Source organism: Solanum pennellii, chromosome 1 (assembly GCF_001406875.1).
Source record: "Solanum pennellii chromosome 1, SPENNV200".
Classification (NCBI taxonomy): domain Eukaryota; kingdom Viridiplantae; phylum Streptophyta; class Magnoliopsida; order Solanales; family Solanaceae; genus Solanum; species Solanum pennellii.
The window spans coordinates 3,839,331-3,851,796 of record NC_028637.1 but is presented as its reverse complement, the minus strand read 5'-3'; the positions used below and the strand labels follow the sequence as shown (position 1 = coordinate 3,851,796).

Genomic DNA, 12,466 nt, shown 5'->3' with positions numbered 1-12,466 from the left:
CCTCCCCTAAATAGTACATTTTACTATCATTATTAACTATCAACAATAAATTAAGTTGATCTAAACAATCTTTAAAGAATTCACACAAGACAAAGTTATACATGGATTTAAGCTATGCTTTTCCAATAGCTTTTTTTAACGTGAATATGAATCGCATGCATAATCAAACATATACATATATCATCTAGGTTATTTATAATAGATGTAAGTATGGCTCTGATACCATTTGTAGGAAAATTATATGCACAACGGAAGTATATTAAGATCTTTAATACTTATAGAAATAATAGACAACCAATACCATTTATGCTAGAACACATAAACATGCAGAAATTTAATTCGATAAATACCTCTTGAAGCGTGAGCGGATACCTTCAAGCGAATCCCCAAAATAGACAAACCTTTAAGCGAATCTACAAGATAGCAATGATCTTCTATAGTGATCCCAAGTCACATCCGAACTCTCTCAATACTTGGGTGGGCAAGTATTGAATAGAAAACTAATCATCTTTTTTCTAGGTTAAGAGAATTCCTATTTATAGAAATTTCTTCCTAATCCAAAAAAGGACTAGAAAACCTTGTTTTTCTAGAAGACTAGAAAAACCCATATTATTCTTTAGGGGTGGGCATAAACACTGAAAACCAAAACACCGAACCGAATCGAATTTTTTCAGTATTTCGATTTTGATATTGCGGTTTTCAATTTGATATTTGGTTTATTTTTTTGTAATTTTCGGTATTTCTATTCGATTTTTGATATGTATTATTTTGGTTTTCGGTATTTCGGTTTAAACCAAAATATTATATTATAATTTATATTATATTTATATTTATTAATTAATAATTATTATTGTTAGATAATCTTTTAAAAAAAGAAAAAAGAATCTGAAACCCTATGTCCCTATTCCTAATTCAGTATTCATCTTGCAGCTCTTCCTCTTCCTCTTGCAGTTCTTCCTCTTCCTTTCAGGCAACAGCCGCCGCCAGCAGCAGCCCAGCCGGCAAGTTCAGAATCAGACCGGCCAATGACTTCAGACCGACGTTCGACCACTAAGCAGGCCCATTAAAAAATCGAACCCAAGTAATAAAAATCGAATCGAAATATTTCGATTCTGTATTCGGTACACATTTTACAAGAATCAAAAACCAAAAAAAAAATCGAAATCGAACCGATATCCCGAATGCCCACCCCTATTATTCTTCCTTTTTGTATAGAAATAGGATTCTGATTTCTAGTTAAATATGAGCACTATAGGGACCACATAATTAATTACCGAGGCTTCCTATTATGGAAATAATTCCAAATAATTAATTTGAAATATTCTTACCATAATAAATTACAAATTTTTTCCACTAGAAATTTGTAATTGCACTCCTCTATTTCGTAATTCCCTATTAAACACTTATGTAATTCCCCATGTTAAGATTTCAGATACTAATCAATAAATTAAATTACTGACGAATTTAACTTAATGATTAATTTCCTTTAGAGCACTATTTAACTTATTTCATGTGTCGGATTCATAAATCCACTTACAAGATTTGACACGATGAAAACTTATAAGTTTCTCAAAGAGGCATATCAATCAATCTCTATAACGAGACATGAATTCCATCAACTAACTTATTACTTCACCAATATATATTATTATCATCCAACTTAACAGGCATATTGACCCATTTCAGAATCTCACCTTTTAATAATTCAAAACGATAATTAATATATACAGATCATAATATTTATATCAAGATTTAGAATATAAGTACATTTAATAGTTTAGAGAATATGTTTTTGTCAGTCAGTCTAAAACAACCGTCTCTATTCGGTCCCGTTCAACACATACAAAATGTACTAGCACAAGAAGTTGGAACTATCCCGTTCCCATAATCAGGACAAATTACATATAATCTTGTGCTACAATCGTATCCGATGGCATGTTCAATTTCCATCCAAAAACTTTATACTTAAAAGAATCGATGATTTAATCCTCTGGATATAAGCTAAAACTCTACACACTAAATCATTTACTATATAAGTAAATTGACACCATAAAAGAATATATGATCTATTGAATTTTAGCAAATAGTTATTCTCTAATAAATATTATTTCTTAACACATGGTTAAAAGTATATATCCCAACAATCTCCCACTTAGACTTTTAACCATCGCAATTATTATAATATACTATAACCTATTTTTAAAAAATATTTCGCTTGTTCCTCAACATGAGAGAGGAAAAGATAGTTACGTGCGAGTGAATATCACCAGGCTAATATCATCAATCTTAACTCGTCTAAATATTATAAAATATGTCATTTTTGAATTATCTCTATTCGATTATGTGTAGTTTTATTTCTCTCTTGTAAGATTTTTAAAAATTAATGTGTAAAATATAAAAATTCACATAGACCTATTGATCATCGACTAATATAAAATCCTTGATTACACTTAAAAATTTATTTATTTTTATTATTTTAAAGAAAGAACATTAGAGGGGGGGAGGGTAAGGTAGGGTGTACGTGAAATAAATTTCTGAAAGAATTTTAAATATCTAAAAATATCATAGAACTAATAAGGAAAACTATATAACCAGAAATATTTTAAATATAGTTCAAATTATTACCTTCATTTTGGAAATATCATTATTCTATAACAATAAAGGTAAGATTTAGATTCATTTTATTATTCTGCTACTCAAAATTATACCGATTATTTTGGTATTGTTGTTTATCAATACTACATACAATTATAGAAAAAAAATTGGCACCGGTAAAGACATTTTCTTTATATATTTGGAAGTATTTTAAAAATCAAATAGGACTAAGAGGGTATTTGGATTAGCTTGAAAATTGAATAAATATATTTTAAAGTCAATTTTTGACTTTTGGTAGTTTTTGACAAATATAAAAAATAATTTAAAATAGTCAAAAATGACATAACATAAATTTAAAATGACTTAAAAATAAGTCAAAAATCAAAAGTAGGTCTTCCCCACTTTTTATTTTTTGACTTAACAGTCTTCGATTTGACTTTTTAATTTTAACTTAAAAGTTATTTTTTCAAGTCAATCCATACAGACTCTAATAATAAAAATAATATAACTAGTAAAATTTGAAATAATAGTTAAAATTATTCAGATACTTTTTTGCTTGGATTAATATATAACTAAGGATATAATTATTTGTTTTCAAATAAAGATCAATTTAGTTACTAGTAGAACTCATCTATCTATTAGTTATCGATATTTCATTGAACATGAAAGATACATGTTACTTTGTTGCATTTATTTTTTCTCTTTATGAAGTCATAATATTTATCTTGTGACATCTCTACGTATATTATATTCTTCAAATATTTTATTAACGAGATTACATGAAGTATATTATTGTTGTTAATTATCCAAAGTGCAACAAACAAATAAAACTCGATTTGAAGTAAAGCAAAACCTTGTATCTTTTATGTGGAAGTATATATTTTAAATATTTATTTTTAAAAAAAATCATAGGAGTGATAAAGAAAACTATATTTGCATGAAGATAGTTCATACATGCACGTATGAAAGCAATCAAAACAAAAAAATTATAGAGGAACATTTCCTTTTTAGTTAAATAGAAAATCGACTTGTTAAATATCATAAACTAATAAAGTATAAACGATAATGAATATTTTATTGATTTGATTATCGATTTATCGTATTTACAAATTAAAAATATCAAACTAGTAATACACAAAATTTGATCAAATCAAGATAATTAGAAAAAACAGGATACAACTTCAGCTTACTGAACAGAGCACATGAATCTAGATAGTTTATTGTTTACAATTTGACCCGTGACTTAATTTTTTCTTTATTAAAAACCTATGATCTATTAAAACTATTTTTACTATCATAAACTAATAAAGTATAAACCATAATGAATATTTTATTGATTTAATTATTGATTTATTGTATTTACAAATTAAAAATATCGAACTAGTAATACATAAAATTTGATCAAATCAAGATAATTAGACAAAACATGATACAACTTCAGCTTACTGAACAGAGCACATGAACCTAGAGAGTTTATTGTTTACAATCCGACCCGTAACTTAATTTTTTCTTTATTAAAAACCTATGATCTATTAAAACTATTTCTACTATCATAAACTAATAAAGTATAAACGATAATGAATATTCTATTGATTTGTTTATCATATTTACAAATTAAAAATATCAAACTAGTAATACACAAAATTTGATCAAATCAAGATAATTAGATAAAACATGATACGACTTCAGCTTACTGAACAGAGTACATGAACCTAGATAGTTTATTGTTTACAATCCGACCCGTAACTTAATTTTTTCTTTATTAAAAACCTATGATCTACTAAAACTATTTCTACCCCATAAAAATAAAGATAAGTTCGACGTATATTTTACATTACTAGAATTCTATTAATGAAATTAGTGTTTATGAAAATTACATGCAAACATAGAAATGAAATTAACAATAACATACCATAGCTATATTTAGAAGTATTTTAAATATTTTTTAAAAAATAATATAGGATTAATATAGAAAACTATTTAACTAATAAAAATTTTAAAAAAATATTTCAAATTATTCCCTCCATTTGGTAACATCATCAATTTATTTCCCTTTTAAGTTCTCTTCTCTTCCAATAAAATCAGCTCTTTCTACACTTCCATCAAATCTCCATTCTTCATTCGAAACACAGAATTCATTTTCGATTTTGCGATATACCCATTTCATATATCGATTTTTCCTTCGAAACCCATAATTTATTTTCGTTTTTCTGTATACCCATCTCTGAATCTTGGTGAATTTTCAATCATGGCTGTTAATGGAGTAGATCCGAATGTATACCCGATCCTGATTCGAGAAGTATGGGATGAGAATCTCAAAGAAGCATTCGAAGAAATTTCTAATTCAATTGATGAATTCCCCTGTATTTCCATGGATACAGAGTATCCCGGCAACATCTACAATCCCGTCGTACCCTTCTCACAGCTGTCTCTGACGGAGAAGTATAGTCTGATGAAATTAAATGTCGATGAATTGAAGCTTATTCAGGTCGGGATTACCCTTTCAAATGCTAATGGGAACTTGCCGGAATTGGTAACTGAAGGTGAACGGTTTCGGGTTCTATGGCAGTTCAACTTTTCTGATTTCGATCAGAAATGTGATCGGTACGCAGAGGCTTCGATCCGGCTCCTTGTTAACAGTGGGATTGACTTCGAGAGGAATCTAAAATTTGGGATTAGATCAAATGATTTTGGTGAGTTGTTGATGTCGTCGGGGCTTGTATGTAATGATTTAGTGAGTTGGGTAACATTTCAAGGCGCGACTGATATCGGGTACTTGTTGAAGATTCTCAGGGGCCGGAATCTTCCAGATAGTTTAGATGAGTTTTTTGAATATGTTAAGATGTTTTTCGGGGATACATTATATGATGTGAAGCGTTTGATGAGCCATATTCATAATCTCCACGGTGGTTTAGATGGGGTGGCGAGACAGCTCGGATTGGTCCGGGTGACCGGGAGACAACATCAGGCTGGTTCAGATAGTTTATTAACATGTCATGTCTTTTATAAGATGAGAAATAATTATTTTGTAAAAGGTGTGCCGGACCCCGGCTTTTTGTATGGATTAACTAATTGAAGTGTAATTAAAGATTAATTTGATTAATAGTAATTGTTTGTGGATCCAATAGATTATCTATAGTTAAATTAATTAAAGGTGAGTTGATTTGGTACTTTCTCTGTCTCAATCTTGTGATTTGATATGTGTAACATTATAAGATTGAAATACATTTTTGATATAATTTACGTAGTAATAATGCTATCGGATTATAATTCATGAATAGTTGTACACTTCTTCTATCTAGGGCTAACCGATATTATAATAAGTAAACAATGTCTCTCAGTGAATAGGGAAAGATATACGTTTCTTTGAAGTGTAATTAAGAATATAATTAGGTTTTTCTTAAGTAATGATCAATTCAAATACAACTTAATTCTCCGTGGAATGAATTATATGGAAATTTTCTTCATTATTATTAATATTATTTCACCCCGCGACTTCATGTTGCTCGATATTTTGATATTGTTATTTGTTGTTTATCAAAACTACATGCAATCATCAAACGAAAAGTTTCTTCTATATTTGGAAGTATTTTAAATATTTTAAATAAAATCATAGGACTAATAAGGAAAACTATATAACGAACAAAATTTTAAAAATAGTTTAAATTATTCCCTTCTTTTGAATTGCTAGAACCTTGAGAGCTCCAAGTGATATTCTTCCCCAACATGTACACACAAAAGTTGAGTGTAGGTTTAAACAAAAATATCAATGTATATAGGATGCTAAAGAATAAAGAAGGGAAAAGAAAAATCACAATTTGAAGTGTGTTCAACGCGCGTGAGACTCAATATAGCTCCTTACTAACCATGGGATTAACTTCGAAGAGACCAGGTTTCGGAGATCAGCTCAGTTGATTTAACCTAGTTGATTTAACCTAGTTGATTTAACACATCGCAACCCTATTTTTAGAATGTGAATGAGTATACTACTTGTATCAACATAGGTCTGGTGGTATACTACTTGTTCATATATGTTAAGATCAATTCTAAGTATAAGAAGTGGTTTGGATGTGAGTTAAGATCATAATGGACCTTTAACACAAAGTTGAGTTGAGAGGTTCCTGACAGTTAAGTTTTTCAATTAAGTTCATTCAAGGATAAACTTCAATCAATCCTACCACCTAATATATGAAGTGTTTTGTGGCCTAATACCAAGAAAATGGAAGGTCGTGAATCCTTCTTTCCACCGTTTTCAACCGCTTGTCAATCCAAACTTTCTGCTAAAAGTTATGCCCATTTTACTAGGCATTACATATTCTATGTGATTCTCCACACGAGCCGGGATAAGGTCCGTGCTACTGTCAAGTTTGCGCGAAGTGTCGTATGAAGTAGTTTTCAGTTGCGCACAACGGAAATTTCTTCGAAATTCTTAATTTTTCTCTTCTTTTCACGTTCTAAGTGGGGTGTTTTTGTCCTTTCCTCATCTCCAAAAAGCCTTATTCGTTCAGATTTTATATGTTATGACAAACTTCATCTCCAAGAACTCCATACAAGGGTTTCTCAAGGTCAAGCTATAAAAGATCCATTATATCTCCAAGAAAACCTAATTCTTCAGAACAATAATAATTTTATAGAACTTAGGGTTCATATGAAAAGCATGAATTACATCTTATTTCAAATAAGGAGACCATGAATACATGTTTTAACCTAAAATTTAATAGTTTTATAAGGTTATTTTCATAACCCCCTTAAAATAGGAAATATTCATGTCTTTGAAATTGTGTTGTTTAAATTACATGTATTATTCATGATGATAGAATTTGTTATGATCAATTATAATTTCAATATTTCAATTCCACACGTGTATGATGCTTCCAAATAAACCAATAATTATTTCACTATTTTTGAGCTATCCAGTATTATAATTCAATTGAGAGTATTACTTAGCACCGAGTAGACGTAAGGATGAAGGCTCACCCATTGGCTAGGACTGAGACCTTTAGTAGCAACCCTTAGTCTCGAACTACGTCCCAACGTAGATTTTAAGGATCACTTGTTAGATCAGGTCTGACACCGTCATTTTTATATCCATGGATACAAAGTATCCCGGCAACATCTACAATCCTGTCGTACCCTTTTCTTAGTTGTCTCCGGTAGAGAAGTATAATATGTTGAAATCAAATGTCGATGAATTGAAGTTTATTCAGGTTGGGGTTACCCTTTCTGATGCTAATGGGAACTTGCCGGAATTGGTAATCCAATATGGGATTAGATCAATTGATTTTGGAGAGTTGTTGATGTCGTCGGGGCTTGTATGTAACGATTTAGTGAGTTGGGTAACATTTCAAGGCGCGACTGATATCGGGTACTTGTTGAATTTTCGGAGATAAATTATATGATGTGAAGGGTTTGATGAGACATTTTCATTATCTTCATGGTGGTTTAGATGGGGTGGCGAGACAACTCGGTTTGGTTCGGGTGGCTGGGAGGCAACATCAGGCCGGTTCAGATAGTTTATTGACATGTCGCGTCTTTTATAAGATGAGAAATAATTATTTTGTAAAAGGTGTGCCGAACGTCGGCGTTTTGCATGGATTAACTAATCAATTTGATTAATAGTAATTGTTTGTGGATCCAATTGATTATCTATAGTTAAATTAATTAAAGGCGTACTGATTTGGTAAACTTTCTCTGTCTCAATATTTTGATTTGATATGTGTAACATCACAAGATTGAAATACATTTTGATATAATTTACGAACATAGTAATAATACCTATCGAATTAATGATTCATGTATAGTTGTACGCATCTTCTATCTTGGACTAATAAATATAATAAATTAACAATGTCTCTCATTAAATAGGGAAAGATAGACTTTTCTTTGAAGTGTAACTGAGGATACAATTAATTTTTTTTAAAAAAATAATGATCAATTTAATTACGACTTAATTCTTTGTGGAATGATTTATATGGAATTATTCTTCATTATTGTTATAACTATTATTTCAACCTGTGTTGCTCGATATTTGGATATTGTTATTTGTTGTTTTTCAAAACTACATGCAATCATTAAACGAAAGTTGCTTCTATATTTGGAAGTATTTTAAATATTAAGAGAAATCATAGGACTAATAAGGAAAACTATATAACTATTTCTCCGTCTATTTTTAATTGTCATGTTGTGTTTTCAAAAATGTATTTAACTAATTTTTAATGTTATTAGATTAATTAATTCGATATGTTAACAAAAAGTACTATAAATTGCATTTTTTTTGTATATTAATATGATAAAAAAATACATCATAAAATGTTAGTCAATTGTTGGACTCTAAAAAAGAAAATTATACAATTAAAAGTGGACGAAGCTAGTCGTAAAAATTTAAAAATAGTTAAAATCATTCCCTTCATTTGGAAATATCATTACCCTATAAAAAAATAAAAATAAGGTTTACGTTCTTCTTTTTTTTTTAAGATCTATATTCATTATACAATTCCAAAATTGGACTAATGAAATTATATTGTTATCGTTGTTTATGAAGACTACTATATGAAATTAAGAATACATAGAAAGAAAACTTGAACTCTAGTACAATTGTTTATATATTTGAAAGTATTTTAAATATTTTTTTAAAAAATAAAATAGGACTAATATAGAAAATTATATAAGTAGTAAAATTTTAATAAATATTTCAAATTATTCCCTCCATTTTGTAACACCATCAATTTATTTCCCTTTTAAGTTCTCTTCTCTTCCAATAAACTCAGCTCTTTCTACACTTCCATCAAATCCATCAATTCTTCATTCAAAACACAGAATTCATTTTCGATTTTGCGATATACCCATTTCATATCTCGATTTTTCCTTCGAAACCCATAATTTATTTTCGTTTTTCTGTATACCCATCTCTGAATCTTGGTGAATTTTCAATCATGGCTGTTAATGGAGTAGATCCGAATGTATACCCGATCCTGATTCGAGAAGTATGGGCTGATAAACTCAAAGAAGCATTCGAAGAAGTTTCTAATTCAATTGATCGATTCCCCTGTATATCCATGGATACAGAGTATCCCGGCAGAATCCACCATTCCCCGGTACCCTTTTCGCTGCAGTCTCCGGCACAGAAGTATAATGTGTTGAAATCGAATGTTGATGAACTGAAACTGATTCAAGTTGGGATTACCCTTTCGGATGCTAATGGGAACTTGCCGGAATTGGTAATTGAAGGGGAACGATTTCGTGTCGTATGGCAGTTCAACTTCTCCGATTTCGATTCGACGCGTGATCGCTATGTAGAGGCCTCAATCCAGCTCCTTGTAGACAGTGGAATTGACTTAGAAAAGAATCTACGATTGGGGATTAGATCAATTGATTTCGGTGAATTGTTGATGTCGTCAGGGCTTGTATGCAATGATTTAGTGAGTTGGGTAACATTTCAAGGCGAGTTTGATATTGCATTTTTGTTGAAGATTCTCAGGGGGCGGAATCTTCCAGATAGTTTAGATATGTTTTTCAAATTTGTTAAGATGTTTTTCGGAGATAAATTATATGATGTGAAGCGTTTGACGTGGCATTTTCCTCATGTTCACGGTGGTTTAGACGAGGTGGCGGGACAATTTGACTTGGTCCGGGTGGCTGGGATGCAACATCATGCCGGTTCAGATAGTTTGTTAACATGTCACGTCTTTTATAGGATGAGAAATGATTATTTTGTAAATGGTGTGCCAGATGCCGGCGTTTTAAATGGATTAACTTGAAGTGTAATTAAATATCGATTTGATCAAAGGTGTATTAATTTGATAAAACTTTCTCTGTTTATAATCTTGTGATTTGATATGTATAAAATTACGAGTTTGAAAATACATTTATGTAGTAGTAATAATAATGTCTATTGAATTAATGATCCATGTACAGTTGTACGCGTTTTCTATCTAGGGCTAACCGATATAATAAGGTAACGATGTCTCTCATTGAATAGGGAAAGATAGATGTTTCCTTGTGAACTTGTTTTTTCTCTTTCTGGAATCATCGACGTCTGTCTTGGAGTGCTTTGTGACCGTTCTTGAGCCCTAGCTGATAATGTAGCTGCTTTAGGTGAAGAGTCAACATTCGCTCTATGAGAGAGAAGAGCCATATGGTGATGATGGCTCTTCTCTTCCCTTCTGTAGCGAGGACTAGAAGAGTGAACTTGGATATTTTTCATCTTTAACGATGGTGTCATGAGCAAGCCGTTGATATCCTCTCTATGGGAGAGAGGAGAAGAAATTACATACGATGAATAAAACTTTTTTTGATGGTCGCGATAGTATTGATGGTGTAATCTCCAAAACTCAGTGTCCGAGTCAGAGTAAGAACAAGTTGTATCTATTTCAATGTTCTTTATGCGATCTCTTGGTTGATCACATGAAGCTCTACTAATACTTTTGCGATTCTTTTCATCTACTAAGTCAAAAACTCTCAAAGCCACGCCAAGTTTTGTATAGCTACTTGAATCTTCATCCTTATTCGAGGTCCACATTTATAATACAAATTTGAAGTTATTAGACGTACTTGAGGTCCTCTACTTAATAAAGAGGTGAAAGCTCGGGTGAATGACTTCTATAAAAAAAGTATTTGAGGAAATATGAGAAATTGACTAAGTAGAGAAAAGAGTCGAAATGATTAATGAATATATATACCTTTCGAGCTAATGCATGAGCAAGAGTATTTTCGCGCTTTTTAGCAGCTTCTTTTGTTTTGTGTAACGAAGCTTCAATTTTTCTAGTTCATGTAAATGATCATAATCATCGTTGTCTTGAATACTAGCTTGATTTATAGCCTACATTAACATACGAAAAATAACGTATAAGTATATTTTCTGTATCGTTCCAATCTTATCCGATGTTTCCCAAAGGCTTTAATATAAATAAGACACTCACATTGGACTTCGTATTATTGAAAAATGTATAAGTATATTTTCTTCTTTAAGTAGGAAAATAAAGAAGAAATGAAAATAAAATGTGTTTCCTCTTTTTTCTTTTTTTAATTAACCAATTTTTTTTTAAAAAAATATTTACGTAATCAATACATGTATGATTCATATAATAAAAAGAGGTTATCTGGCATTTCTAATAACCTAAAACCGTTATATATTTATATTTATCTAAAAAGAAATGAATAATTGTTTTCCAAAATGACTAATACCTGTATGATACTCTCACTTTTAACCTTCCGTCTCTTTCTATTTATGTCACATATTATTATTGAAAGTAAGTTAGATATTGTTGGGTATATAGTAAAAATTAATGGGAACTGAAGGAACGATGAAAAGAGGAATTTGAAAGATTCTTTTATGTTTTAGTAAGAAAAAGATATTTGTTCAAATGAATTCTATTTTGACTATTCAGTTGTTTTGGATTTATTTCAGTTTAGCTTCTGCATCAGTTATCTTTAGTAATTATTTGTATAAATCGTAGTGTTATGACAGACTACGGGTTAGCTTTGGGTCACTTGTAGCTCTAAGCACCGTCTTACGATTAGGGGGTCGTCTCGGATTATGACAGTTGATAGTTTCGTAGGGGCTTGTATTCATCGACTCAGTGAATTGGATAGCGTTAATTTCAAGACGCGTATGATCATATCGAGTGCCTAATGAATATCCTCACACGTCGAAAACTTCTCGTGAGTTAACAATTTTTATTTTAGAAAACTCAAGGTATTTTTCGAAAATAATTTTTATGACGTGAATTATTTGATGGTGTCTTGTAATCTTTAAGGTGGTTTAAACGGGCAATAAGGTGGTGGCCGGTGGGAGAATTAGGTTTGGACCTAGCGACTGGGAGGCAACATCAAGCCGGTTCAGATAGTTTGTTGTTTCAATATTTGGAAGTTC

At 30.7% G+C, this 12,466-nt stretch overlaps 2 protein-coding genes and 1 pseudogene across 2 annotated transcripts; all 3 read left to right on the top strand.

Moving 5' to 3' along the window:
- Window positions 1-4,843: 4,843 nt before the first annotated feature.
- On the top strand, window positions 4,844-5,671 carry LOC107016624 (probable CCR4-associated factor 1 homolog 9). The gene has a single exon (XM_015217041.1). It carries the CDS (start codon window positions 4,844-4,846, stop codon window positions 5,669-5,671), a length of 828 nt encoding a protein of 275 aa, XP_015072527.1.
- Window positions 5,672-6,814: 1,143 nt separating this feature from the next.
- LOC114075612 lies at window positions 6,815-8,211 on the top strand (annotated as a pseudogene).
- Window positions 8,212-9,395: 1,184 nt separating this feature from the next.
- Window positions 9,396-10,352, top strand: LOC107016616 (probable CCR4-associated factor 1 homolog 9). The gene has a single exon (XM_015217034.2). The coding sequence runs from the start codon at window positions 9,528-9,530 to the stop codon at window positions 10,350-10,352; it is 825 nt and encodes a 274-aa protein (XP_015072520.1). The 5' UTR covers window positions 9,396-9,527.
- Window positions 10,353-12,466: the final 2,114 nt, after the last annotated feature.

Bases quoted from the DNA above. Each gene is read 5' to 3' on its own strand.
- LOC107016624 (XM_015217041.1), top strand. From the start codon at position 4,844: ATGGCTGTTAATGGAGTAGATCCGAATGTATACCCGATCCTGATTCGA.
- LOC107016616 (XM_015217034.2), top strand. From the start codon at position 9,528: ATGGCTGTTAATGGAGTAGATCCGAATGTATACCCGATCCTGATTCGA.